The 27,722-nt window shown below is 36.5% G+C and overlaps 1 protein-coding gene across 1 annotated transcript in view; it reads right to left on the bottom strand.

Annotated features, from left to right (window-relative positions):
* Positions 1–1,581: 1,581 nt before the first annotated feature.
* Positions 1,582–27,722, bottom strand: part of LOC123694404 (zinc transporter ZIP11) — a 44,971-nt gene continuing 18,830 nt past the window's right edge. The window contains exons 5-7 of the mRNA XM_045639830.1: positions 16,764–16,862; positions 8,435–8,593; positions 1,582–2,591 (exon numbers count right to left, since the gene is read on the bottom strand). Of these exons, the coding sequence (XP_045495786.1) occupies positions 2,513–2,591; positions 8,435–8,593; positions 16,764–16,862 (337 nt within the window). The 3' untranslated portion in view covers positions 1,582–2,512. The remainder of the gene's footprint in view (positions 2,592–8,434; positions 8,594–16,763; positions 16,863–27,722) is intronic.

Here is a 27,722-nt window from a genome sequence, read left to right as displayed (position 1 = left end):
TATTATTCTCTATCCTTAAGCAACAGGGAATCTTACAAAATATGAATAAAAGCCAAAAAGGAATTTGTATAAGGCATGCGGTAACAAGTACTTTTGTTCAGCTTTTGTGTAGCTTTGATGGCATTAGATTCATTATGACTGACAAAAACAATGACTTGATCGTGTCATCGACCTAAAATAGGGTATTTTCTGGATGCATTTGCAGAATATGAAGGCTTTCAGGGCTTATAGATTTATGACTCCAATATCTCAATTGTTTGTTTCATCATTTTCTCAAATATGTAGTCAACAGTAGAAAAATGGTTTCTTCTTATATCGTGTTATTTGTAACAAGTCGTAAGTACCTATAGATAAATGTTAAATGGTTAAAACATACAATAGTATAGAGTTTATGGGGACTCATTTAGTCCTCTCGATGCAGAAACTACGACAAAAACACTTACAATCATATAATTTAATTGATCGATAAAACCTTATTTAGTTTAATTTTAATACTTCATCCTTGAGGATCCTTGGTGACCATAATATATTTAACATGTGTTAAATATAAATAAGGATAAAAGTATATTAGTAAACATTAAACAGTTTTGAAAAGTGCATTTAGTGTTATCGACGCAGCTGCATATGCGCATTTATTGTGTTCTTACTCGTACTTGAGTGAAACTTACGATTTGAGTTCTACCTCATAGAAAATGTTCTTCTCTACTTCATACGTTTCTTTTGTATTCGTATTTGCTCGGTATTACAATGTAGAGTCACTAATCGATTCCTTGCAATTATTTTTCCTAATTAAGAGCATTAGTTTTCTTATTGTAACTGATCTCTAATATAAGCTTATTTAGTATAGTATATCTATGTATTTTCTATCGTGCACATTAGCTCTATAAAAATACAGATTGGAAAATATCACATCTGTTTACTTCAAATTAAGAGCCTTCTTTTGCAAGGCACTAAAAGTAGTATTTTAACAAAACCCAACACAGCTAGTTATATTGTAAACAAGGGTTATTGGAACAGACAGTGGGCGCGCAGTGTTATCGATGCAGCTGCAAGTATTCGGGAGTTCGGGAGCCGGGGTCAACGACCGCGGCTCCCTTGCTCTTTTCTAGTGCAATTCCTGTTGTTTGTCACGTATTATCTTGGATGAGTTAAATATTAATAAATATGTTTATATTATATTCAAATTCTCTTAAGGGCGCAATGGGTGTGCTTATTGTAATGTTTAAGAGCATTTTTAAATAACAATTATGTATATCTTAATGGAATGATAGAAAAATATGATATTATGACGATTCAAAAGTGCTTCTAGAAAAAGTCTAATTGAATAAATAAATGAGTTTGGAATAAACAGAAGTGTAAGTAGTGTATAGTATATGTAGTTAAATCGTTAATTTATAATTTTACAATAATAATTGTATTGACTAAAAAGGATACCTACATACCTAAATAAAATGCGAATATACAACAATCCTAGAATTAATTACTCTTTCTACACTGTGTACTTAGTATTTTCCGAGGTTTTGTGGGTTGTGTGATATTGAATATCAAATCAAAGGAAAGTAAAATAAAAATACAATAAAATGCTTTATACTTAATTTATTAAAATAATAAAATAACAAATTCGTTAAATTATTCTGTCTTTTACACATCTCACAATAACGCGATTATTCAGACAAAACCTAACACAGTTCCGTAAGTACATACATATTTTGTACAGTCCAGGGGTTTCATTCTATGAGCAGTTCGAACATACAATCATAACAAAATATCTTTATCAAATACATCATATCAAAGAATAATTTTTAAATTTCAAATAAATAAAATTTCTGCAGCCTATTTACAGCATCACTGAAGAACGTCTATCGAACATTCTAGAGTACGTCAAAATGTAAATAAAATAAATAATTTGCTCATTACACATCAAATAAATTATAATTTATAATACTTTCAATGTAAAACTGGTAAAATAAAAACAACAATAATTTCATTTCATTCTTATTAAGTAATTGGAATCGACCGTATTGTGCGAGTGCTACATAATATTAATACTTATATACTAAGTTTCTAGTCTAGTCTTTAACTATATACATAATCATGTACAGAATTTGGCAAATATCGTTTAACCATTGACACGGCTGGATTGGGGCAACTTATTCATTAATACGATAAAAAAGTTAAATTATTTACGCCCGTTACGAATACACGTATGTACCTATAAGGCTTCGTCAGAATTAGTCAAAATATAAAAATAACATACGTAAACATTAAAAAGAAATGTTACAATTCACGTCATATACAAATAAACTTTACCTACAATTTCATCTGAAACTATCAAAGCTAACGTTTCATCGTTCTCAAAAAAAAAGATTTAGTTGAAAATCATACAACAATACAAGTTGTTTTGTAAACATGAATAAAATGAATATACGTTATACATAAACAATTCCAAAATTAACGAATAAGTCGCCCAAACACATAGAAAGGCACGGCGTGAGTGTGTGCGAGTCGGTGTTTACCCAAGACCTACGTCTAGACACATCATGACTAAGAAGCCGATGATGCAGCCCCATGTAGCCAGTTTACCGTTGCCGCTGTAACAAAATACAAAATTATAATATAGTTTTATAGTTGAATCTATAGGAAATAAGTTAAGGGTTTGTACTACTGGAAATCAGTACAGAAACTGAATTTGCAGATCGAGCTTTAACTGAATATCAGCTTTATTGTAAGTTTAGTTTTAAGTAAGGTTTAAAAAAAATTTCAGAAAATTTGCAGACATTTCACCTTATCCCACAAAAGCATGGTCAATGATGAAGGATTATAGTTGCAACCTGCAACTATAGTACTTCATCATTGACTATGCTTTTTTAGTAGTTTTAGATGCCTACGAAAAAAAGAAAGAAAAATCTGTTTATATTAAGAAAAGAAAAATCACAGAATAATAAAACTGATGTAGGTATATTTAATATTTTACATTATTTTCAGCGTCGGTTTTAGAGTTTCCTTGTATGTAGTAAGTATGTAAGTAGTATTAAGCTTTTTGTCTACACGTCCGTAAATACAAACTGGAACCTGAAATCCTTATTTTATCAAATGTATCAAAACCTTGCCAACTCTGCTTGTCCGTTATTAAACATAACGATACCATGCATTCAGCACACAAGCAATTACGATCCACATTATAAATTAAATTCAGACACGTAAAATATTTATGAACTTCATTTGCAAGCGCGGCTCGGGCGAATTTAATGCTTCCGTGGTCAAACTGCCACGGTGGGGCTCACAATAGTGCCACACATCATACGCCCGGCCCGTTATTAACGTAGTCGTCATACGAGCCATTGAGAAACGACGGCATTAGAATACCAAGGAGCGGAATGATATCGGAAAGGCCGGCGATGGCGCTTGCGTCTCACGCACTCGGATTTATAGAAACAATAGTCATTGACGGCACGCCGGGACCCTAGCTGGAATTATGAGCCATTACAATAAAACGATTCCCCGTACACGCTTGCATGGCGTCTGAGCCGGACAATATTGTTAATCCGATCGCGCGTCTAATAGCAAGAATCGTGGTGTACGGTGGTTTGTTAACAAATACAAAGGGTATGGTGCGGGAATTTTTTTTAAGCTATTGCATAGCTTCTATCGCGGGCCTTGAGCGCGGGGACCGAATCGAGAAATTCCGTAACGGTTCCGGCGGAGGTGTAGCTTGAAGGCATAGCATGCAATAGCTTTACCGCGGCAGTCCCCGAGTGCCACACGTTGTTTTTTTATTGGATTTAAAATTCTGACATAAGAAAGCTTTGTGTACCTATATAAAACACGTGGTTATTAATGATAAAATGTAAATTACAAAGATTTAAAAACCAAGCTCCGGTACAATTATAAATAACAAAAATATACCTATTGTAAATAACAACCTAATACCTAAAACTATTCATACAATTTTAACGCCATAAACTACTCAATTTACGTAGGTATCGCCATTCAAAACATCGCTTACGTAACCGACACGATGCAATTTAGTTGCAACATAAGGAAAAACCTCTGCAAAATAACAGAGGCATCCGGCACCCACACTGCGTATTGATCGTACCAATTTGCATGTGCGTTTGACATTGTTGCTAATGTTAGGGCTCGTATTCTGGCATTCTTATGTGGTGCGCAATGTAGTGCATAATTGCAATTTGCATAACATCAGCATTCTATTCAGTATAAGTGTAAGGCACTGAAAATACTATCAATAGCATCAAATATGACTAACCTATTGTCATTTAGCCTACATTAGATTATGTATCGATAGAGTTACCCACAATTTTTTTCAAAGGATATGGATTTACTGTGCTAATACTGTGGTATTACTATATTTTCTAGGCCTTGTAATACTGTAGATTTACGTATAATATAAAGAAAATTGTCCAACGGACAGAAGGTGGAACATTTAATTAGAAGCGCTGTAGACGAGGTTGAGTATGAATTTGTAAGTAAATGGCATGTATGATATGACTTTACAATTAGGAGTTTACAGTACTCCAATGACAATCCACGCGCCACAGATAATCACCTCAATACTGTTCAGACTCTTGCTCAAGTCTATTTATACATGTCTTCTTCTAGCAACATAACTCTTTGGCAACTGTATGCAGATCACGTATGGAGTGGGAAACACCAGGTGAGCAACGCACCTACATACCAACAGATTGCTGACATCACACTTACATTTGACCAAGTTTAGGCCACTTTGTAAAATCACCAAATGTAGCGATGCAAATTCTAAATATTTTACTTTAACTGAGTAGCTAAAGATGAAAAGAGAGTTGCTAAAACTGTAGTACTTCTTACGAGATAGGACTGAGTGAAATTGTGCGACAAGGATATTGAAAGAATAGTTATTTTTCTCGACTGGGGATTAAAGATAATAATATAACATAATTTTAGTCAAAGTAATCACTGCGTGGATACACATTGCAGTTCAATGCTTCGTAATCCTATCCTATGTTTTTAGAAATGTAAAACAAAAACACAGTTTTTAAAAATCACTAGGCATTAGAGGGCAGTATGATAAAAGTGCAACAGAAAACATCGAAGTAAAGAGTAGATAACATTCGAAGATGAATTCAGCTGAAATCAAGGAAATCTGCAAAACAATGAAGACAAATAAGTCCCAGCGCATCCCAGCTTGCTCAAACAACTGTTTGAGTTGACACTTGAAGCATCCCAAAAATCCTTCCAGGATTCGCCTTGCGATGTCTGGAGGTAGGTCAGGGAGCCGGCGCACCGGATTCCCAGACAGTGACGTCAGCGTTTAGACAAACTAGAACGATGTCACCGGCCTTATCCCGGCAACAAATGCGTTATTTTATATATATTTATTATTATTGACAGTGGCGAGACGGTGGCAAACCCACGCGTGCACCGAATTTACTTCATACTGCGGGAACGGCGACCGCTGCAAATAGACTTGTCGCCGCCGGATCCGACGGCGCATATACGCGGCTATCTGTTAAACGTTACACGTGCATTGCCTACGCACCGACATCAAACAAAACAAATATCATAACGCGGTTTTAAATCATCACATATAAATTTATTCTTTCATCTACAAAGCCCGGCGAGTTTAACAACTCCGCCGACCCGTGTACGACATTCGTAATTATATTATAGATACGCTTAACTATAAACCAGGGAAATATGAATATAATAGCGTTATTTACGGTGTGAGGACAGCTGCATCACCGGTGCCAAATCTCCGTCAATTTATGTTATGTCGCCCATATCACTTTTAACCAAACACTTATTAGTCAGTTATAGAACGGAATAAAAATGAAAAGTGTGGCAATAAAAGCGATATAAACTTTTATTTTCTTAATATATTATGCTGTGATGGAAATAGAGAAATTCCTAAACAATTCTTAACAAATATTTTATCCAATGAAGTCGGTTAAAAATATACTTACTCATATATCAATTACATATTACATTCCCACACTCTTATTATGAATACTTAAAAAATGGTTTGATAGTGTCCCAGTGTCAAGATCGTATATTGTATTTATTTTGATTTTAAGACAATAAATAGTACAAGAATGTATTTACTTTATTGAGGTTAATCGGCCAGACCAAATCAAAACTAACGTCATCGCAAAAAATCACATTGCGAATTTACGAACGACCAACGACCAATGGCTATTTAGTAGAAACAACTATCGTAACAGAATAAAACTTTAAACGAATATAAAAAATTGTTAACGTACGCAGTCACACGATAATAATACAAGAGTAAAGTTCAATAGCTACAGAGACAGTTTTGTCTGCTCGTCATCCAATCGGTTCAATATTCAATCAATTCGTATTCCGTACAATAATTGACTTCGTGGTAGTTGCAATTCGTAGAATCTAGTTAACACATCTACTTGAACATCTCTTCAAAAGCAAAACGACTAAAATCATTCAAAATGTACATAGCAAAACGCAAGACTGATGTTACTAGGAATAAATAAATAAATAATTTCAAGACTTTATCGAAACTTCCCATATTTATAACAGTAAAAAGAGTCCAAAGTATCAATCTATGTAAGTTGATAAATACATATCTGAAATATGTGTGTCTCATGAAGTCATGACTAACGATAGAACAACATGATTAATTCTTAATTTATTTCTGTTCGCAACACTGATGATGGTACCAGGATTCCAACACGCTACACATCGTCTACCAGAAATGCGATAATAAAGGTTTAAACTTCACCTAACAACAACAATATGAGCGAGTATATATTATTATGTAGATACATTAGTGATTATATGTGTGCGTTATAAGGCGCCGCGCCGCATTGCTACCAGGGTGTCAGACGGCGGGTCGCTATTTCTGGACGACATTATTTGCGTCGCAACGTGCCCATAATTATTGTGCTAGATGCACTGTGCGAAACTTCGCCAACAGCTAAACTTTTTGACACGCTCACAAGTCACAATGACATCTGTATTCTCAAACTCGCCGGTTTTTGTAAGCGTTACAATAATACAATACCACAACCTCACATAAAAGCAATAGCGTATAGTCCGGGCTTGCGGTCTGAGAAAATAAGTCAATTTCGATTTTACTTAAAAAAAAGTCTGACAAGTCTTAGATATGGATTTAGCCATTATTGATTTATAAATAAAGAAATCATTAGCAGTTTTGAGATTTGGAAGGCGAATAATGTATGTAACTCGAGATTGTATGAAGATAAATCTTTTTTAAAACCCATATAAATTTTATGTATCAGTAAATCGGATTTGTCACGTGACGGCTCTTTTCGTGTGAATGAGTTTTGATACGGCAATAATCGATACGATCCATGCAACTCGATTACAATAAATTTACGATTATATGTGCGAATCCGTTACCTAATAAACTTCATAATATTGTAAGTACATCGGACGAATTTTTACACCGACTTTCGGCATTACGTAACCGACCGCTTCTAGCGAAACCGTGAGAAAATATGCAAGAAATGCCAATAAGATCAATAAATTGGAAAATTATGAGCGGAATTAATCACTGAGAGAGTAATAGCGTTAAATTTATTAGCATTATAGCTAAAAGTTTGTACATAAAACGCCGCGGTATTCTTTCAGCGACCATCTATATTCGGAAGGGAAATACTGGTTTCGTCAATCCTTAAATTACAATACGCAAATTGTTACCAAGGGGAAGTGTCTGTGAAGTACAATGATTACTTAGCAAACCCTAACGGGATTCAAAGATTGCGTCGCTAACAAGCGCTCTTCAAATCTCAATCTGTCGAAGTACCGGACAATTATGTAGCAACAACCCTTGTCACTCCAATTATGACAAGGTCTCGTATGACGCGCGGGGAGATTTTGCGTCGTAGAATATCGAAGAAGGGACTTTCGATATGTATCTATGAAAACATATTATTTATACGTTCATTATGAGAGCATTTGAAATGAATGTCGCTCGAATTACTCGTGGACGCAATAAAGAACGTTATCTCGTCTGTACTGACATTGAAAACCAGGCCGAGGGCCGCATCTCGCAAGGGTCAGAACAAAGAGCTGCTCGATCTCGTATTTTTGGGTCATCCTCAAGGACAAGTTAATTGTTCATTCCTAAAGTAATATATGTTAAGGACCACATCCTGTAGTGCTCAAAGAATGTGAGCAAATGTCGAGTGCGACATTCGGCGGTTACGAATGTGCGACATGTTGGCCATATTTGTAAATGCAAGCTGTTTATCATAACATGTAAGTTATACTAATGTAAGTAGTTTAAATAGCAATGTACGCCGAACTATAATACACAGGCGACTGGAACATTTATAACGTTTAAATACTTAAAATAGCTACATGACATTTATTCATAGTTTCCAGAAGTAATTCCTTTGGGTTCTAAATATACAACAGTTTACATGTCGGCAATACTCACGAAGCATTGGCCTCAGGGATGATGTCATCCGCAACGACGTAGATCATAGCACCCGCCGCGAAGGCCAGCGCGTACGGCAGCGCGGGCTGCGCCGCCGCCACCGCCACCGCGCCTAGCACCCCGAACACGGGCTCCACCATGCCGGAGAGCTGCCCATACCTATAGACAAACAATTACCTGCTGTAAATAGTCCTATAATTCATGCATCACACAGGCGAAAAGCTGTGAAGTATATAGACACTTCTAACAATTCAACTTAAGTAGGTATACCTACTAGAGAATAACTTAAGACTTAGGTTTCCAGGAACATCAATTATTATCTACGTCAGTTTCTCCTTAAATGAAGCAACTTCGGACCATTAATAGCACACAGACTCTTTACGAATAAGACGTGACCAAAGCTAATGGAAAATTTCGAATTCGCAGGCCCAAATCATGTTCAACGAGTCTCGAAAGAAACAGAATGTCGTCAGATTATGCATTGGAATTTTAGGAGCCGCGTCATTTTACCGCCGAACTGAATTTGACAATAGCGTCTCATTTATAAATTGTTCGATAGAGTCGCGTTAATCGGAATTTACGGTTTAAATTTTTGATTTTCGAATGTAGGAGCAATGCGATGGGATCGTGCGGGGTGGCGGTATGCGGTACGCGGTGCGGTGGCGAAAGAGGCCGCTAACGAATTGTTTTGGTGAAAGTGCAGGCCGGTGCCGCGACCACATTCCGACGAACTGGTCGAGGAGCCGCCGCTGTGGGAAATGCCGCCGTCGATGGCGAGCCAACCCATAACCGTACCCCAATGCTAAACGATCGCCCATCACCACATGAAAAACTTATAATACGATTCTTCAGATTACGTTACTACGTTTGTAATGTGGCAGATTAAGCTTTCAAATCATGACACACGGGAATAGTATATGATTATATTATTGTTTATCTAGAAATCGAATTGCGATTGTACCTGGATGTATCCTGTATGTAACGCGCGAATGTATGTAACGTAAGGAGACTATCAAATGCCATGTAAGGCAATGATAATCTTTATCAAATGGTAGCGTACACGCGTTTTAAGTAGATAGTCTAAAGTGAGTGGCCAAGTAATAAGTTCTGGTAGTCTTTGTTCCGCAGTATGTGTGACGAAGACATTATGTTGGTGAACGGCAAGGCGGATCGGCGCACGACGTGATGTTATGTTATCGCATGCATTATTCAGCGGGCGGCGAAAGCGGCAATTTGCGACAATATCCACTGATTCGCAGAATCGTCTCACTGTTGAACCGCCGACAACACATAAAACAGGATGCCCGTCACTCAATAACTAACGTGAATTTAAATAAAATCTGTAGTGAACCCAAACGTTGTGTTCAAAATTTTTGATCCTTGTCTTTCCAACATATTAAAAGAGTCCACGAAATTCACACTTTTCTTTATGGTTTTTACAATGTACAAGTATCTACTTCGTGTAATAGACCTCGAGTTGTTGGAGATTTTGGTGAATTTAGTTGGGATTTGAGATGAAGTGATTTCGGAGAAAGTTAGATTAAGTGTTTAACTATGTTCTATTAATATAGGTAATACTTCATAGTTATGGTTCCAAGTGTCAGATGAAATATATAACTTATCAAACAAAGCATATTACGTATGTAAATTAATCCTCGCCGCAAATTTTTTCCCACGCATGAGTAGGTAATTGGACGTCATCGATCAAAAAGTAATACGTTCGAATAGTCTAGGAAGGCATTCGAGAAGATTAGGCGTGGCAGGCGATGTGCGCACCGCAAACCGGCCGCGATTGCGCACAACAGCGCCACCAAGGCTGGCAGCGCCTTCCGCCGTCTTCTGCGGCCTCTGGGCCGATCGCGGCATCGCTCTCTCGATTTAATTATTTAACTCTGAAGGCCGATCGCCCGAGGCGCTGCTGCGACTGGTCGGACGGGTGCGCTCCGGAAGAGCACGCAGACAGCGCGCCGCCGCACGCCGCTCCGCTGCGCCAGACTCCATGGCACCGCAGCGACACATCGCCTCACGCAATACACATTTCGAAATAGACAACTTTCTCGACTCCAGTTAGCAGCTGACGAAATGCTCATTTATGACGAAAGCGAACTTGTAACTTTGAGTGCGCCGCCGCATCGCCTCACCTCCGACACCTCGAGCTATGTCAACTGGCCGATCGCGAGCCCGAGACGCGCAAAGAGAAAAAGGCCTCTGCTTGCTTTCTTTATTAGATTCGCAGAATTCTGAGACAGCTGCGCCCGTACACAATTGGAATGGCTACGTCGGTAGGATGATGAACCGATCCTATATGGTCTGTGTCGTGATGTTTGCCCGATACCGTGAGTCATGCGCATGCGGTGAGAAATGTTCTGTAGACGCATTGTCTACACAATGGATCAACGTACCGCTTAATTTGATTATGTCATAATCAAACAAAAACCTTATAAATTATAAATCAATATTCACATTAGCCACACTACGACACGTTCCGGTACATTTATGTCTACTTAGCCGCACTCGCACTCCACCCTGTTTGCCAGTCATGTTTTTGTACACTGTACATAATTTTAGGAGGCTTTTTTTGTCAATTATATGCAATATTCAAAAATGTTGAAGAGGTTTTTGCTATAATATTTAACGCATATAAGCGAATTATAATAATAGTTGAATGGTCTTATTTAAAACTTCGTTAATTTGTTTGTAAATATGTATAACAAATTTAGTTAAATAACTTTAGATCCTCAAAACTGTCAATATTATCAGTAGGTGTCTTCAAATGTAGACTAAAACTTCAATGCAAAAAGGATATTAAAAATCAATGAAATTTAAACTTTGTTTTAACTTAGATCTTTAAAGCTTGTGCATAAGCATTTTACGAAAGCTTAGAATACGTCGACCACAACAAGAAAGTAGGTATAAGACTGAAATAGGATACAAAAAATTGTAAGTGATTTTTTATACTCGTATCTCTCTCTACACATTACCTAAATCACCATATGGTGATAGGATGGGATATCCCAGACCAGAAAAAATGCCTTACTATATAATCTTTGCAACATATTTTGACACCGTGTAGCCTGTACCGCGCGTATTGTGAAAAGTAAACGAATCCTTATGAGCCGACATACCTAAAAACTGAAGTTCTTACTTCGTAACGTATGCTTTTTTGTATAAAAATAATTTATATGGAGCTTTTTACTTAACTGCTGTCTTGTGTTATCCATGGGCAATACAGGGGTATACCTACAATATACATAAATATGTGTTGAGGTTTTTACGAGGCAAATGGTTAATAACCATTCTGCATAAATCATTATTAAATGCTTACCGTACCAAATAACCGATTGCTTAAATACTTATATGTCCTTAATTCAGACATAATTATTATTTACTAGCGGTCCGCCCCGGCTGCGCCCGTGGTACATATTCACGTTTTCTCTACATATGAACCATCCTCGTACTTCAAGGAATTTAATAAAAAAAGAATTTAAAAAATCGGTTCAGCTGTTCTAAAGTTATGCGCTTACCAACACATTTTGGGATTCATTTTTATATTATAGATAATTTCTTATTGAACTACAAGCAGAATTGTAGATACAGCTCACGCTTGGTTCAAGTGAAACACCTCGAGCGGTTTCTGCTTCTTAGTTGTAAGTAAGTAGTATTGTATATGTTCCGATAACTAAATAATTTAATAAAGATATATAATTAACTTGCTTTTTGAGTCAGAATTTAAAAATATATATACAAATACATAATTACATGTGTAGATGTATTTCTCGTTTAACAATAATCTCATGCTTTGCTTTTTGCTTTAATTTTTGTATCCGTAAAAAAGTAAATAACATAAACTGAAGCTTATAGTCAATTTTCACCGACATAACATTGAAAATTAAGATGGCTGTTAATAAAGTACAGATATAACTTACATAATATCTGAACTACCACTTCATTATTCATACCGAGCGATCATAAAAGCTCCTGTTACAAAACCGAACAAAACCCATAACATCTTGTCTTGTAGATCCTACAAGTCGGACTAGCCAATTGTTCCAAGCATTGCCACTCCGCAAGCCTGCAAGTAATCTCCGTACATTTCGTAGCTCTTTTAAATGGAAGCCACAGGGCATTTGCGATGGGTCGATTGCGAACGAATCCCACGCGGAGAGCACGCGGTAAACGACGGCATTTCTTGCTTGGCCCGCATTCCTGCCTCTTGCATTCCTCGGACCTACCTACTTACTCCTCTTACGCCGTCTGCTATACCACTAACACACGTTACGGCATTTCTGTTTAACTGGGAAATTTTATGTGAACTGTTCATTTAATCAAACGAGATTTAAAACTTGTGTCATTAAATTTGAAGTTTCATTTGGTTTCTGTTGGACTACTATCACTGCTGAAAACGGAAATTTTCATATTAAGGTTAAATTTAAATTCAATGCCTAGGGTATACCTATATATGCCTATATATGCCTAGGGTTCGCACGTGAGCACACCATACTGACATGAACTTACTTTGACAACCTCAAGAGTAATCTATCATTTATTATTGTAGTATAATTATCTCCATCTCAAACTATGAGATAGAATAAACATTCAGAGATTCAGATATTATGCATACATTCATTCAGATAGCATTTCCTCTAGAAATTTCTAGGAAAGCTTGTGGTAGAAAATCGGTGGCTGTTAAAAAGCCAAATTAAATCTTCAACTTCAAATTAACTTTATCTTTATTAAATTATTATTAAATAATATTCCCTCATTCTGGTGCTAAAATAATGATGCGAACATTTTTTTCTGATTCTATAAGCGATAATAATTTTCATAGTACTAAAATTTCCCACCATTAATATAAACGACTTCTTTTATCAATTCCGGACAACCACAACTTCCGAAGTGTCGCATTTACCATAGAAAGCGCGCAAAGTATCCATTATGCCAGAACGCGTTAAAATAAACGAGGCAATGTAATCGAAACGCAAACACGCGGCGATCCAGCACTTTCTGGAGCCTTAGTGTTAGGGTACTAGGGAGCCGGGGTCGTCGTTCGCATTCCCTTGGCTGGATCGGACAACATTCCCACCCGCGCATTCCCGCCGCTCCTACCGAAAGAGTAGCCGCTCCACTGTACGAAATGTACCCATTAGCGCTTTCTAACAATTGTTGTATACAACGTTTTTAAAATTGCACTTTTTTCGTTTATACATCCCTCGGAACCTTGCATTGTTGGTCAAATGTAGCTGTTAGCGAGCTTTGAAAAGCTTTGGTTTAAAATATCTGTATAATTTATGATTATGAGTTTTGTCAACTTCTGGAAATAATTAATTCAATTGAACCTTCCTTCATCGAGATGACTACAAATTTTGGTCAAAATGATGTACATTTTATGTTATCAACTAAATGATAAACCATAGAAACAAAAAACCATCCAATACTAATTTTACGACCAAGTAATCCTGACCGTTTCAACTACGGGTACTAACATCTAGACCGCGTTTAAAAAAGTAGCCAAACAACGGAACACGGCATAAAGAATCCGAGACACTCAAAAAGTTGATAGTGAGGACAATATTATGAAAGCTAACTAGGCCGGCCGTAACGGAAGACAGACCACATACCGCACAAGGAATTCAACGTTCCGCGCGGACCAGCGGTGTTACTGAACTGTTACTACGACTTCTGTGAATCTGTGCCGTTGCCGTTGCGAATAAATGACCATTTGTAAATACTTGATACTTATCGACGTTGTGTTCGAGTCAACTTATTAGCAGTTCCTATTGAAATACAAAATTCGCGTATTTGACTTAGGTAATTATTTTATTTTAAAGAATAGGTATCATTTGAACATGCGTACTTAAGGGTTACATGAAGATGATAAGGGTGAAGTAAAGAAAGAGTAGAATGCAGATTGCATGAACATCTACTTACATTAATACTTTTACCTACATAGATAAATGAATAAATACATTGTTTAAATCAAGATCTTTGTAAGTTTTTTTAAATTTTCACGGAGTATTTTCTTGGTCCTTACACGAAAAAGAGATCACACAACAGTCTATTATTAACGGACAGCGATGATAGATGAGAAATGAGAATAAAAGAGCTTTACACCTTAAAATATGTTTATCTACACACCTACGACCAATGAAAATCATAAAAATATATCTGCATCTGATTCATAGTATAATCTTAAACAACATTTATTTTACCCTTCACCTGCGTTACAATTTTGATCAGTTAACTAAACATGAGTCAAATATCTGTCTGAGATATGTCTAAGTTTTTGTGGTAAGGCTGTAAGAATTTATTTCACGTTTTCCTTGTGTTTATAGTAGCAACGCACACTCACACTCGCACGCACATGCACACAGCGAAGCAAGCACATGTACCGTTGGAAATTAGATAACACAATCAATATGCCATATCCACTATTGTGAAGGGACGTTTCGTAACTACGGCCTGTAGGGCTACCCGTTTATTTGTACAATTTCAAAACGACGATATAAATCTATAAAGACCCTCATTTATCATTAAAATAATACCTACCTACATACTGCATCTCTTAAAAGCATAAACATTTAAAAGAGTAGATACCTTTGTATTTTCATACACATTGTCTATACAGCAATTACAAATTAAAAAAAAATAATTATTTATAGATTCAACATGAGTTTTATTAGAACTTCCTGTCTAAGTAGTTAATTAAGTAGGTGACTTACCACGGCCATTTTTTACGCCAATTTTTTTTTACGAAAACGAAAAACTATATTATGTATGTAGAATATTTGTTAACATTTTTACATAAATTTTAAGTAATACATTACAACTCTCATATACATTGATTTGAATATAATAATATCAATCCAACAGAAAAGTGCATCACGCCAGCCCTGGCCACATCGGGCCGGCCGCGGCGCCACCGTTTCCGAGAACACCACGGAATGCGACTATTTACAACTTTTACCTATTTGGTAACATTAACAATACGCGCACGTACCACATACGTCAGTACGTGTAACCTTTTGCTCTGACAATTTGAACATTCCACCGTTGAACCCGGCTAGGAATGTAAATTGTGACTTAGATGCATGTGCCACCTGCCTTAGAAATATTGTTTGTGGAATACTATTTTAATTAGGGGCCGCTCGTGCTATTGTTATAAATGCGTATGCCAGCAACAGTTTTTTTTTTTAATTTGAAAGATAATGGGGCTTATATTGGTTTGTTCTTTTTAATGTATTAATATTGTTTTATTAATGCTATTGGATATGTCCGCTATGAGCCTACGTTATTTATACGAATAGGTAGAAGAAACATATGAATCTGCGATTTTGTACCTATTCTCTTACACAGTAATTGCAGATCCAAAAAGTCAGACTGAAATAGAATAACTTCTAACAGCTGGGCTTTTCAAAAGTCAAATACATAGATTAATATCCACCGCCGTTTCGGCAAATAGTTTCTACAGAGGCGACCTTACAGAGGAGAGTAGTTGCTCTTTTCACACCAGACAATTTATTTTAACATTTAAATTGTTCATACAAGTTATTTTTTATGCCTAAGAATGTCTTCTTAAGGATAGTTCCTTAATATGTAATAAATATATCATGGAGACTTTACAGTTGGGATGCTACCATTAGGTAGCACTAGTAGCATTAGGATGTACCGGACTATTAAGTCCGGTAGGTACATCATACTCCATTTGCAAGCACACAACAGTTCAATAAAGACGTCAAATGTAGTAGAACCTACATCAGCAGTGAAATATAAAGATATCCATCAGCGATTTTAAAACACTGATGGGGTAATGTAGCGTGGTCGCTAAATGAATTAGCCTGAAGAGGAATGGGGTCGGCCAGTCTGGCTGCGTTGGCATCCGTCCTAACGACGACGCGCATTCTCAGCTCCTACTAGCCGACTATTGCGCACTCGTTTATTCGTATTTGTCACTTTAATGTTTTAAAATCTATCATTTAGAAAACACTATATTCTATTATAATTAGGTATAAATGTGCCCACGATTTTCAACATGTAAATTGGATAATATGTTTTTCCTGATTTGGATCATTTATATATGATACAGTGCTTTTTCACAAAACAAAATCTGCAGTGACAAGGCTGAAGAGTTTGTTGAAATTGACTTCGAAAATTACCTTATAATATATAGACGTTGCAGCAATGCTTTTCAGCGGTTATTGAGCAGCTGTAGCCATTTCGTTCCGTATGTAGGGGTTTATTCGAATAATCTATCTTAGGTACTTACTTAACAAACGAAATTTATGAAAGAAAACATTTCAGGTATACCACATATACTAGGTATGGAACTTACCAGAAAGCTCTCCACACAGAGAATCCAGCGGAGTGCAGCGGCAGACTCACCGCCAAACCTTCCGGGAAGTTTTGGATGCCAATTCCGAGCGCCAAGTTTCTGCAACAAAATAATTTTCTTAATCACTTGTTCTTGTGCAAAACTCACGTGAACTCTTAAAATAAATGTGTAAATGCATACATGATATTCTGAATCTGATTAAAGAGAAAAAGAAAGTCTGATTAAAGAGCTCTGGGAAAAGAATTAGTTAAATAACTTTATTTACGAAAAGAGAAGTCTTTTACTGCCCTTATTTCATCTAAGTCATCTTGGATCTTTAACTCTTTCAATAAAAATATTATATTTCTTACGCAGAAATGAAAACATATCTGTTTACTATTGTATTATTATCCATAACCACTTAGAAGCCCAAACACAGCTTGAACATCTGCCTATTATACCATTCTTGTTACACAAATATGTTCCTTACAAGAATCAACTTACACCCTAAGCCCTTATGCCAACACAATATATTTTTGCACAAATTCAAGTTATGCACAACAACATAATAGTTACGGTTCGTCCACGAAATAACCCAAATAGCTGACCCCTTCAGGATCCAACAATAGTTCGGTCGATTACGAAATTCTTCTTTTTACCGGTACCGTTTTAGATGCAGAAGGAATGCAATAACATTCCACAAGAGGGCGTTCCTCCCTAGCTTTCTCGCTTGCACCTGCTCCGACTCTAGGAATGCTAACTGTATAGCCTCCGTCACCGTTAAACTTAACTATTCCTTTTAAAGGTCATTACTAGTACATGTTACGTAAGATTATATCATAGTTTGCAATTTTATCAGGGAGGTCTCGCTGCGTCTGGTACTCTGGTATAAATAAACTATGTGCGACGATAAAGGTTACGTCGGTTCTCAGCCAACCCTTGCTAGCCCTTTTGAATATTATTTCTTATAGTTTGTTATTTTTGCATGCTATGCAATGCAACAATATTTTGGTTTGATAAGTTAAAAAGGTTAGTATCGTTTAATATTGTTGTGAAAGGATATAAATATTCATACTGCACATGTACATATTAAAGACTGCTTAACATTGATGTGATTGTAATGACTCTATTAATGTAGGGCTTGGAAAAATAAACCGTCGCAATATACATGAGTATCATCAAGTCCACCACATACGAAGCACTATCCAACTTTCTAGTAAGCGTTAATGAGAAACAACTGTACATATAAGTTATCTTGGGTTTCAAAAGAGTCGACAACCGAAAATATTTGTAGGCACTAATAGCGACGTAAACGGAAGACTTGGAAATACCTGTTAAAAGGGTTAACTTAATAAACATGCGCGGCGAAGCCTTTGAGTTCGGTGAAAGCTGTCAACTACGAGCGGCGCACGCGCAGCCGCTACTGATCAACTGTTCAGGGGCTCTTTAGTACACATTTTACCTAGTTATTTTGGTTTAAGGCGCTGCCCTGAGCAAGCATTTCATTCCACTCACACACAAACGCCGCGCCACAGCTGCAGCCCGACGCCATACGCGAATCATTACGAACGGGCCTCGGCCGGTAGTGTCGGTACACAGGCGTTCACGCACACATGCGTACGTTTTTGGTTTGGGAATAAGAATTTGCGATTTACACGAAATCTATTGATTGGACTAAAAAAATAACACAGTATTATATTAGTATGTTGCTTGTAGAATTATTTGCCGAAAAAACAGAATGATTGCATGTAGTTTAGTATGGTTTTTAAGCATCAAAAGATTTTTTTAGAGGTACCTTTGAGATTTTTTTCTATCGAGTAAAATAAGTTGTATTGTGTTTTCAACACACTATCTAACTAGTTTATCTCCTGAAGAATATCATATATTTATCTGAGATTTTTTACTGCAGTTAATCATATACTTTAAAGCATTATAATTTAGCAGCAAACTCGCGTTTTGCTCTACTAGTCACCTTAAATATAAAAGCTCATCTGAACTTAAATTATACCGTTTAACTAAATAGAAAATTGTTTGTGATATTTATCTTCATGCGGACAAAAGTATTATTTTCAACTAAAATGCGGAGAAATATAATGAATTGACTCTTAATAATATAAAAGTTAAGATAAGGTGTGATTTGAATAAGCTAAGTCAAAGCTTTTACTTAATTAAAAATGACTTTTAGTCATCAAACAAACCAGTCTCGTGTATACAATTATGTGTTTAAAATTAAAACAAAAATCTATTACTGGAACATGTTTGAAAATTTGATCATAGTTAAACTGTATCCATATTATGATATCATAATTATTATGTTACTTTTTCATGCAATTAATTTTATGATACCAGTACATTCTGTTATAAAATTGAGTAGTCCCAAATGCCGACAGGTAATTTAACTTTATCAAAAATTTTAGTTCACCATAGCCATCAATTTAATAATAGATTAATGAAATCGTAAGTTATTATAAAGTATGCAAAATTATTGGAATACGTATTAAATTAAAATCTTTATCTACCTAACACTTTAGTGTCAAATTTAAAGTTTTAGAACAGTTATAACTTTAAGTACTGCATAACATAGATCAATATGTTTACTTTCAATAAACACGTTAACATTCTTTACCAATTTAGCAGTACATCTTATCGCTTCGCCTCATTTTAACAAAACATTAGAGAGTAGCTTATAAGAATTCAATTACTTATGTTTAATTATTAACAGTTTGCTAACCATGCTATGATTTAGCATGTAACGAAATAGACAGCGGCGCGTAACCTATTATGTCAACAATCTATAGAAATTTTGTAAGTGAACGGTGTAACGCTGACTCCGGATACATCCGAATTCCAATTACATCACAGACGAGACCATTTCACTTTCCGACCTACCCGGAAGTGAATTCCTGAGCGCGAGCATACCGCGCGGCCGATATTCCGTCTGTCGGCTCGATTCGAAACTCTATATCGAGAGCGGTAGAGTTCACGACGCGGCTACCCGCAAAAAGTGTCAGAAGCGACCACGAAATGCTGAAGCGGATGTGAATGTTCGAGATACATTCACTCGAAAAGTGACTTAGTTTTCGAGCGGCAGAGTGTAAATTATCGTGCGGCCTAGCGGCGGCGGTCGCGAAAGTAGTGGCAACTTTCACGGCTGGGATGGGGGCGCGGAAGGCGGTGCGGCGCGGGGCCCTGCGACGCGACGGCCCATTGACGACACCGTGACCTACATACCACGGCTCCATTCATGCCGCGGCCTCACGCCGCCGCTGCGGCCGCAGGACCTCCCGGGCTCCTGCGACACCCGAATTACCATCGCCCGCTTGCGACATCGCGTCTGCGGTAAGCGGTTGCCGCAATCGAACCCCAGCATTACGGGTTAAGCTGAGGCCACGGCTGCAACATTGCCAATATATTCATTCAATACAAATCTCCTAAGATCGCGCTAAGCTAAAATGTACGAAATAGTCCCTTCGCTATTCGCTCTTTTATTAATTACTTATACTCTAAACTTTATACATGGTAGTAAACAAGGTAGGTATCGTAAAGTTCTACTATTTATGTACGCCTCTATGCGCGTATGCCTCCCATAATGATTAATACATTATACGAGTACAGTTACACAATTATAAGAAACTATTTAGTTAGCGAGCGCCACAAAGAAAGTTCGATAGCTAAAAAGCGCGCTTAACCTCGGCGAGCGTACATAAATGTCGTGTGCATTTGGCGTATAGAATATGATAGATTAATTGGTAACTGGTATTGCGAGGTGGCGGAGTGTAGGTATCTAGCGGAGTGCAGACAGCCTGCAGGGGCGCGGGGGGAGTGCGCTGCCAGACAGCGGGGCTCCGCTGGGAGACCAACAACAGCCTCTTGCATTGCTAGAGATCTAGAGATCGCCGGCTGCTCCACTTCGATTAACATTGCATATTTTATTCGGTGAAAGATGTTTTTGCGTTGCGATATGGTTACCTAATCGTGCGAACATCGAAACGGTGTCTTGTTTATTTTGCATATTTTGTTTCTAAACGACGATAAATGTTTAGCATTAAGAAATGAGACCTTAATTATTTAAGTTCCAGAAAGCTCAGTTAGATTTTCATTAGAAAACTATATGTCATCGATCATATTATGTTGAATTTACGTTTAGGTACTAAGGTATTAACTATCTTTGAATTTTTGAACTTAAGGTAAATGACATAACAGAACTATTTAGATAGCTTTTGTTATAAAGTTATTTATATTCTACTGCAACTTAACAATTACAAATATGTTGAAACTGATTACCTAGTAAGTAATCAGTTTTTAACTTTTACAAGCACAGATTATTATGAACGAAATTTTGCAATTTATCACAGACACAATATGTTAAACTATAAACTAAGCCTTAACATAAGCTTTGTGTGGTATGTCGACGTATAGTTAAGAGGAGGCTCCCTAACATAATTTTTTTAGAGACCGGTTAGACCGCTACGGTGCTAGACGCTAACATAGCCGTAATAAATTTGAATATCGCGAGCGCTCTTTGATCGCGTTCGAGCTCGAAACTAAATCTCGTAAGTCACAATTCTTATTTCGTTTATAACTAAAGTAATAATTGATCTAGAGAAAAAATATCTTGGGATTGGATAGTAAACTATATTTTCTTATTGTTAACATTTATTTTAGACATAAAGTCCAAGTAAATCTTTAAAAAAAATGTAATAATCCTTAGAAAAGGCATAATTTTTTTAACAAAAAATGAATCGAGCGAAAATGTTACAATTACGTAACTGTCTTGTACATAGAAAAAAAAAAGACCCAACAAATCATATACCAAATATACCAACGACCCAATAAATCATATACTAAAGTTCTATTTTGATTGTATGTGTGGTTCCAGAATATTAATGCAAATTCACATAAAATTTAGGGTGCCTCCCCTTAAGTGGTTTATTACGATTTACTATAAATCTTTGAACTATCAGTTAAGGCTAAGTTCATATGACCGCGCGGAGCCGCGCGGATCTTTCGACCGCGCGGTACAAGATCGAAGTAAACAGCTAGTATTGTTTACATCACCGCGCGGTACCGCGCGGTACCGCGCGTCGCGCTCCGACCCGCGCGCTGGTTCTTGAACCGCGAGAAACCGCGCGGCACCGCGCGTTTCAAGTTCTACAAACTTGTACCGACCTGTTCAGTTGATCCGCGCGTGTTGAGACGGATAGTCGCATAGATTGCAGAAAATATGATCACCGACGAAGACGACATATCTATCGATTTGCTTATCGACGAGATTGAAAAAAGAGAAGCTATCTGGAATATCAACTCCAAGGAATATTCGAATAAAATAATAAAAAGAAGATCTTGGGAAGAATTAGTTTTAATTTTCTGCAATAATAATGATTCTGAAGAAAAAAAGAAAAACTTGGGTAAGTTACAATCGTACGCACCTTTAAAGTAAAACCGTTATGAAATCTCATACAGTCCACTCCACAACAATAGATCTCTGTTTACATTATGACACGTGATTTACGAAAGTAATTTTTTTTTCATTTACAGTATTATTTATTTTGATTTATATTATTATAGTAACACCAGTAACACTTTACCATAAATTGAAACACTTTTCCTTTTCTGTGACATACAGCCGTGTTTATCCAAATAGGTAATAACACTGTTACTTTAAACTTCCGTTATGACTCTTCTACGAACATGTTCCTTCTTATTGATATAGACACAATATTGTATTTCGCGAGCCGATCATAACTCGGTTTAGTAGGTAACGCTTTAATTTACCGCTAGATGGCGTAAAATACAATATTTTACAAAAATGACAAGTTTATGTTGTAGTTTACGTATATTTTACATAGATGGCATTGATAACTCAATTCATGAAAATTTTCGTTTAGTAACGGTTTTACTTTAAAGGTGCGGTATGTATAATATTATATAAGAGTTATATATATTTTTCTTGCCAATCTAATTTACCTTCACTTACAAAGTAATTCGTAAATTTAGTTCGAACATTATCTGCTTCATGAATTGGACGTCCAGTGTTAGTGGGATTTATGTCAGGTAATGGCGCTGGACAATTCATGTCCTCGGATTTTATACCATCTCTTGTCCTAACAAAGTTATGTAAAACACAAATGGCTTTGACGATATCATTGGCAAAATCTATCTTGACGTCTATTGGCCGGTGCAAAATTCGCCATTTGTTACACATTATTCCAAATGTGCATTCAACATACCTTCGTGCTAAAGAAAGACGGTAGTTAAATATTTTTTTTTCTTTTGACAACATTTTACCTCCATATGGTCTCATCAGATTTTTAGTCATACCGAAGGCTTCGTCAGCTACAATTACGTATGGTAATTTAAATGCATTGTTCTCATTATCGGTGATAGATCTGGGCTCAGGAATGTTTAACAAATTTTCTGATAGTTTTTTGTAAAATGACGTTTCCTTAAAAACACCCGAGTCACTGTCTTTTCCGTAAGCTCCAATGTCTACCCATATAAAGCAATAGTTAGAATCGCACAAAGCCATTAAAACTAACGAGAAAAAGTGTTTGTAATTGTAATACATTGATCCTGAGTGTGGTGGCTGAATTAAACGAACATGTTTGCCATCCAAAGCGCCAATACAATTTGGAAAATGGGCTTTATTGGCAAATTGTTTAGATATTTCTATCCACATATCTGTAGTTGGTGGGCTCATGACCATAGCTCTTAAGTTTCTCCATAAAACTTGGCACACTTGCTGAATTATAGCTGATAACGTAGATTTGCCAATTTTATAACCATACTGCAGCTCTGCTAATGAACAACCACTGGCTAAGTACCTGCAACATAAATATTTTTTTGTTGTTTTAGGATCATTTTTGCAGAAAAAGTGGAAAAATTTAAGAGATGCCTACGTTAAAGAATTTAAAAAAAATAAAAATTTGAAATCTGGTTCTGGAGCTTCAACAACTTCATATGGATATTTTAAAAGATTAGGATTCCTTAAACAAGTTGTCCAAAAAAAGTAACTGATAATAGCCTTGACTTAGTGGAAACTTCAGAAAATGTTGATTCGAACAACGTTAAATCATCTTCAATTGAACATTTGCCCAGAAAGAAATATAAACTGAACCCAGCCGATGAGCATTTCGCAAATATTTTAGAAAGGAGTATAGATGCTCGTAATAAAAATGTAACAGAAAAAAAAGAAGAAGATGATGAAGATAAGTTATTTTGTCTTTCATTGGTTAAGGAAATAAAAAAAGTTTCCGAAAACCGGCGCTTGAAGTTGAAAATTGAAATGTATAATTTATTAGAGCGCTACCAATCCGCAGAAGCACAGTCATTTGGAGACATTAACTACCCGTCTACTTCATATAATTCACAACAGCAGCCAAGAAACTATTCAACTTCATTCAGAAGTCCTCAATATAGAGACTCGATGCAGTATTCTGATAGAGAAGCTTCATCACAATATGGTTATACAACTAGTTCCTACACTTCACCTCCCACAAATTTTTCACAAGTAACATCACCCGGGTCATACGAAGATTCTCAAGAACTGGATTTATTCAATAATAATAATTAAAATATAATTTGCTGGAAAGTCTCATTTCTTAAATTATCTATTTGATTTCTCGTTTTAAAGATTTTTGTTTAGTGGTTGTTTCTTTTAAGTAATAAAGAATTAACTTACCGTAATGTTACTATGAGTTTTTCTTTTGGTGATATGCAATATCTAATAGCATCTTCACTGGGTTTTAAATCGTTCTCAACACAATCATATAAAAAATCAAAAGATGCAACAGACATCCTGAAGTAGTTAAAAAATTTTTCTTCATGTAGTCTCAGGTCGGGATATAAAGTAATGTACAGGCTTGAAGAAAGTCTTTCACTTAAAATGGGATGCACCCAGTATCGTCTTTGTCTTCTTCTGCGACGTCTCAGCCTTCGGTATAAAATCCATAAGCAAATTGCCTCCTCCACGTCCATTCTTAAGCAATGTTGATGCCAGACTGCCGCGCATACATTTGCCGTCATGTGAATGCTCTTACCGCGCGGCTCCGCGCGGCTCCGCGCGGTCATATGAACTTAGCCAGCTTATACGATGGTGGCTTTAAGTTGAGAAAAGCAGACATGGAATAATACCAACGGGAATAAAATAAGAATTTTCTGGGATAGCTGTATTATTCATATAGGGTAAACCAGGCAAACATGCCCCACAATTCGATTTTTGCCTGGTTTACCCTAATTGAAAAATATTATGCTTTTCAAATAAAGAAATCTGTATTTTTTCATCACATTAACTCACTTGATAAAGATACACCGTTAAGCAACATTGCATTAAAAGGATGTATCATGTGAGAGACTCAAGCTCCGCCAATCAATTAGCGATTGTGCTATAGTTAAGTGTGAAAACGTTGTTATTATACCTCTTGGGGGTCTTGTATGTGAGCATTGAGTAAATTAAGTGTAATACTACTATCAATTTGGAACCAGTTGCTTGAATCACAATGGATAAAATAATGTCCTACTCAGTGACATTAACATACATCTACATCGCAAAATCTATTCTTATTTTCACCGAATAAAGAATTCCATTACTTAATTCTATACAGTAAATTTTTTACGAGCGGCCCCATCGGGCGAATGAAAGAGATCCATCAGATTTACATTAAGATATCGATTGAAATATCAAAGTACAAAGCCCATGAAATAAAACTAGTTCTATGTTGAAGTGCAGCAAGATCAGCGTCGGCGCCGGGCACGTCACGCGACCGCATTCCATGGCGCCTCCATTCATGGGGCGCGAGTGAGAGACTGCACGAGAGCTTTGGTCGGAACGAGAAAGGAAATCGAGCGCCGTTACCCTGTATGGGAATGCAATTCGTAAGCACGCGCACGGATTCGACGCCGGCCTCGCTGCGTTCCATCCGACGGCCGCGGTTCGGCTCCCTCCGCCAACATTCCTTCGGCATATCTGCCCAGTGCCCATGCGTTTGTTTGCATACGGTCGGTGTGATTTGATCGATCGCCGGTTTCCTGTGAGAAACACAGGTTGTTTATCGAGTCAGGTGGCTCGGTGCATTACCGTTACCTTTTTTGTTGTGACCGCTTGCAATCGCTCAACTATGCTCTTCTTCAAGATAAAAACGGTTCGGACCCGACACGAAGAGGAAACGTATTCATAACGCATGCAAACTAAGCTCGAATCCACCGCTATAAGGGATTTGTATAACAAAGCAGCTACGCTTGCAAGTACAAAGTTATATTACCTAGTAAGTGGAATGTGGTTGGACATGACGCCGGCGAGCTTGAAACAGGTTAATATCACTCAACCTTATGTTTAGGCATATGCTAGTGATAACATTTTATCCTTAACGTTTACAGCTTGAGTTTCACCAAGCAGTTATTTGAAAGCGGCAATATAGAGCGGCGCTCGTTCTGCTGATTCATATCCGCTTAAAAGTATGCCAAATAAGAGTCGAAGAACTTAACTATCTTAAGCACTTTTCTAAACAATTGTTGTGTCAAAACTATTATTGATGGTAAGCTTAAATATAACCATTAGTATATTTAAGGTAAATAGCATAAAGAAGTATTAAGTAGCTGACGTTTGATAACAAATCCAGTTTAATTGAACTTTGATATAAAGTACTTTGCTATTTCAATTTATATCTTCGATTCATGTTAGTTCAATAACTAGATAATTTTGAAACAAATTCAAGCAGATGGATTATAGAGGTATAAAAAACAGAGGGAAATTTATAGGGACACGAAATAGATTCAAGGGCTCTCGTAAGTACCCCGTTGCTTATGCTATCAGTCTCATAGCTGATTACGTGATGGGCAATTTGTTCAATGTCACAAACTGGAGGCTAGCCAAAAATGTCACAATACAGAGAAAGATGTAAACACAGCCGCATTCTGATTAAAAATAAGGATGAATCGGAGGAAGGCCGTCTTGTCTGCACGCGAGAAATCTCGCCAAAAATGACTCATTAAACAGTCTATGATATGTATTTTTGGAAATGTAACGGTGATCGCACTTTTAAATAGACATGAACACTTCACGTTGAAATTATTTTGCTCGTCTCGTTCTAAAATATTGTGTTGGCTAAGTATTTTATTGTTAGTAAATTTGAGCAAGATTTAGATATCGTTTTCAAATATGCGAAAGCCCCCTTTCTATCCTACAGTGTCTCTCTACAGGGATGCTAATGTTTTAAATGTTAGAGGACTTTATATTTTACATGCAATTATCTCAATGCATAAAAAACTCTTAAAATCTAATTTTTACTCAAATACATCAAAACGGCTATGAGCACCAACTCCATTGACCAAATGTTGCTTTTACAAACGTTTTCAAAATTTTATGTTCCCATTCTTGGATAACAAATTCAGTAAACTTGTTAACTTCCGGCAATACACATTACTCAATATTAAAACTAAATTAATAAGCATTCTAGGGTCCAAAGACTAATAAGAAATAATCAGACAGAACAGACTCTAAGAATACTTTAACTGTACAATTGTGTAAATAAACATAATATAACTTCTATTATTATTACTATAATAGTAGACCATACCGTACTGATGTTCAAAGTTGCATGTATTAATGTATTATACGTGTTGGACCCTATGTGAACCTCCATTTTTATTGTATAATCGTTTTATGGCCCCACGAGACAGGCTGGGCCTAGTGCGGGGTCCGCTGTCGTAATCTGTACTTATTTTAATAACCTTCTTTTGGCAAATATGTAAATATATGTAATTTTATTTTTATTTATTATATTTTGAACTTATTTTGTCTCGATTATACATTTTTATATTTTGTTTCTACGACTTTGCGTCTAATATTCAGGCTTAAATATTATGGCACGATAAATTAAAAATTAACTAATGACTAAGCAGTTGTTCCATTTGTCGTTATAAAAACTATTCCAATTCATACAAGTAAGAAAATTTTTAACAAAGAAAAATAGATTATTCTAA

Source organism: Colias croceus, chromosome 9 (genome assembly GCF_905220415.1).
Source record: "Colias croceus chromosome 9, ilColCroc2.1".
Classification (NCBI taxonomy): Eukaryota; Metazoa; Arthropoda; class Insecta; order Lepidoptera; family Pieridae; genus Colias; species Colias croceus.
Note: the sequence above shows the minus strand (reverse complement) of the source record. Positions and strands in the feature narration are given on the sequence as shown.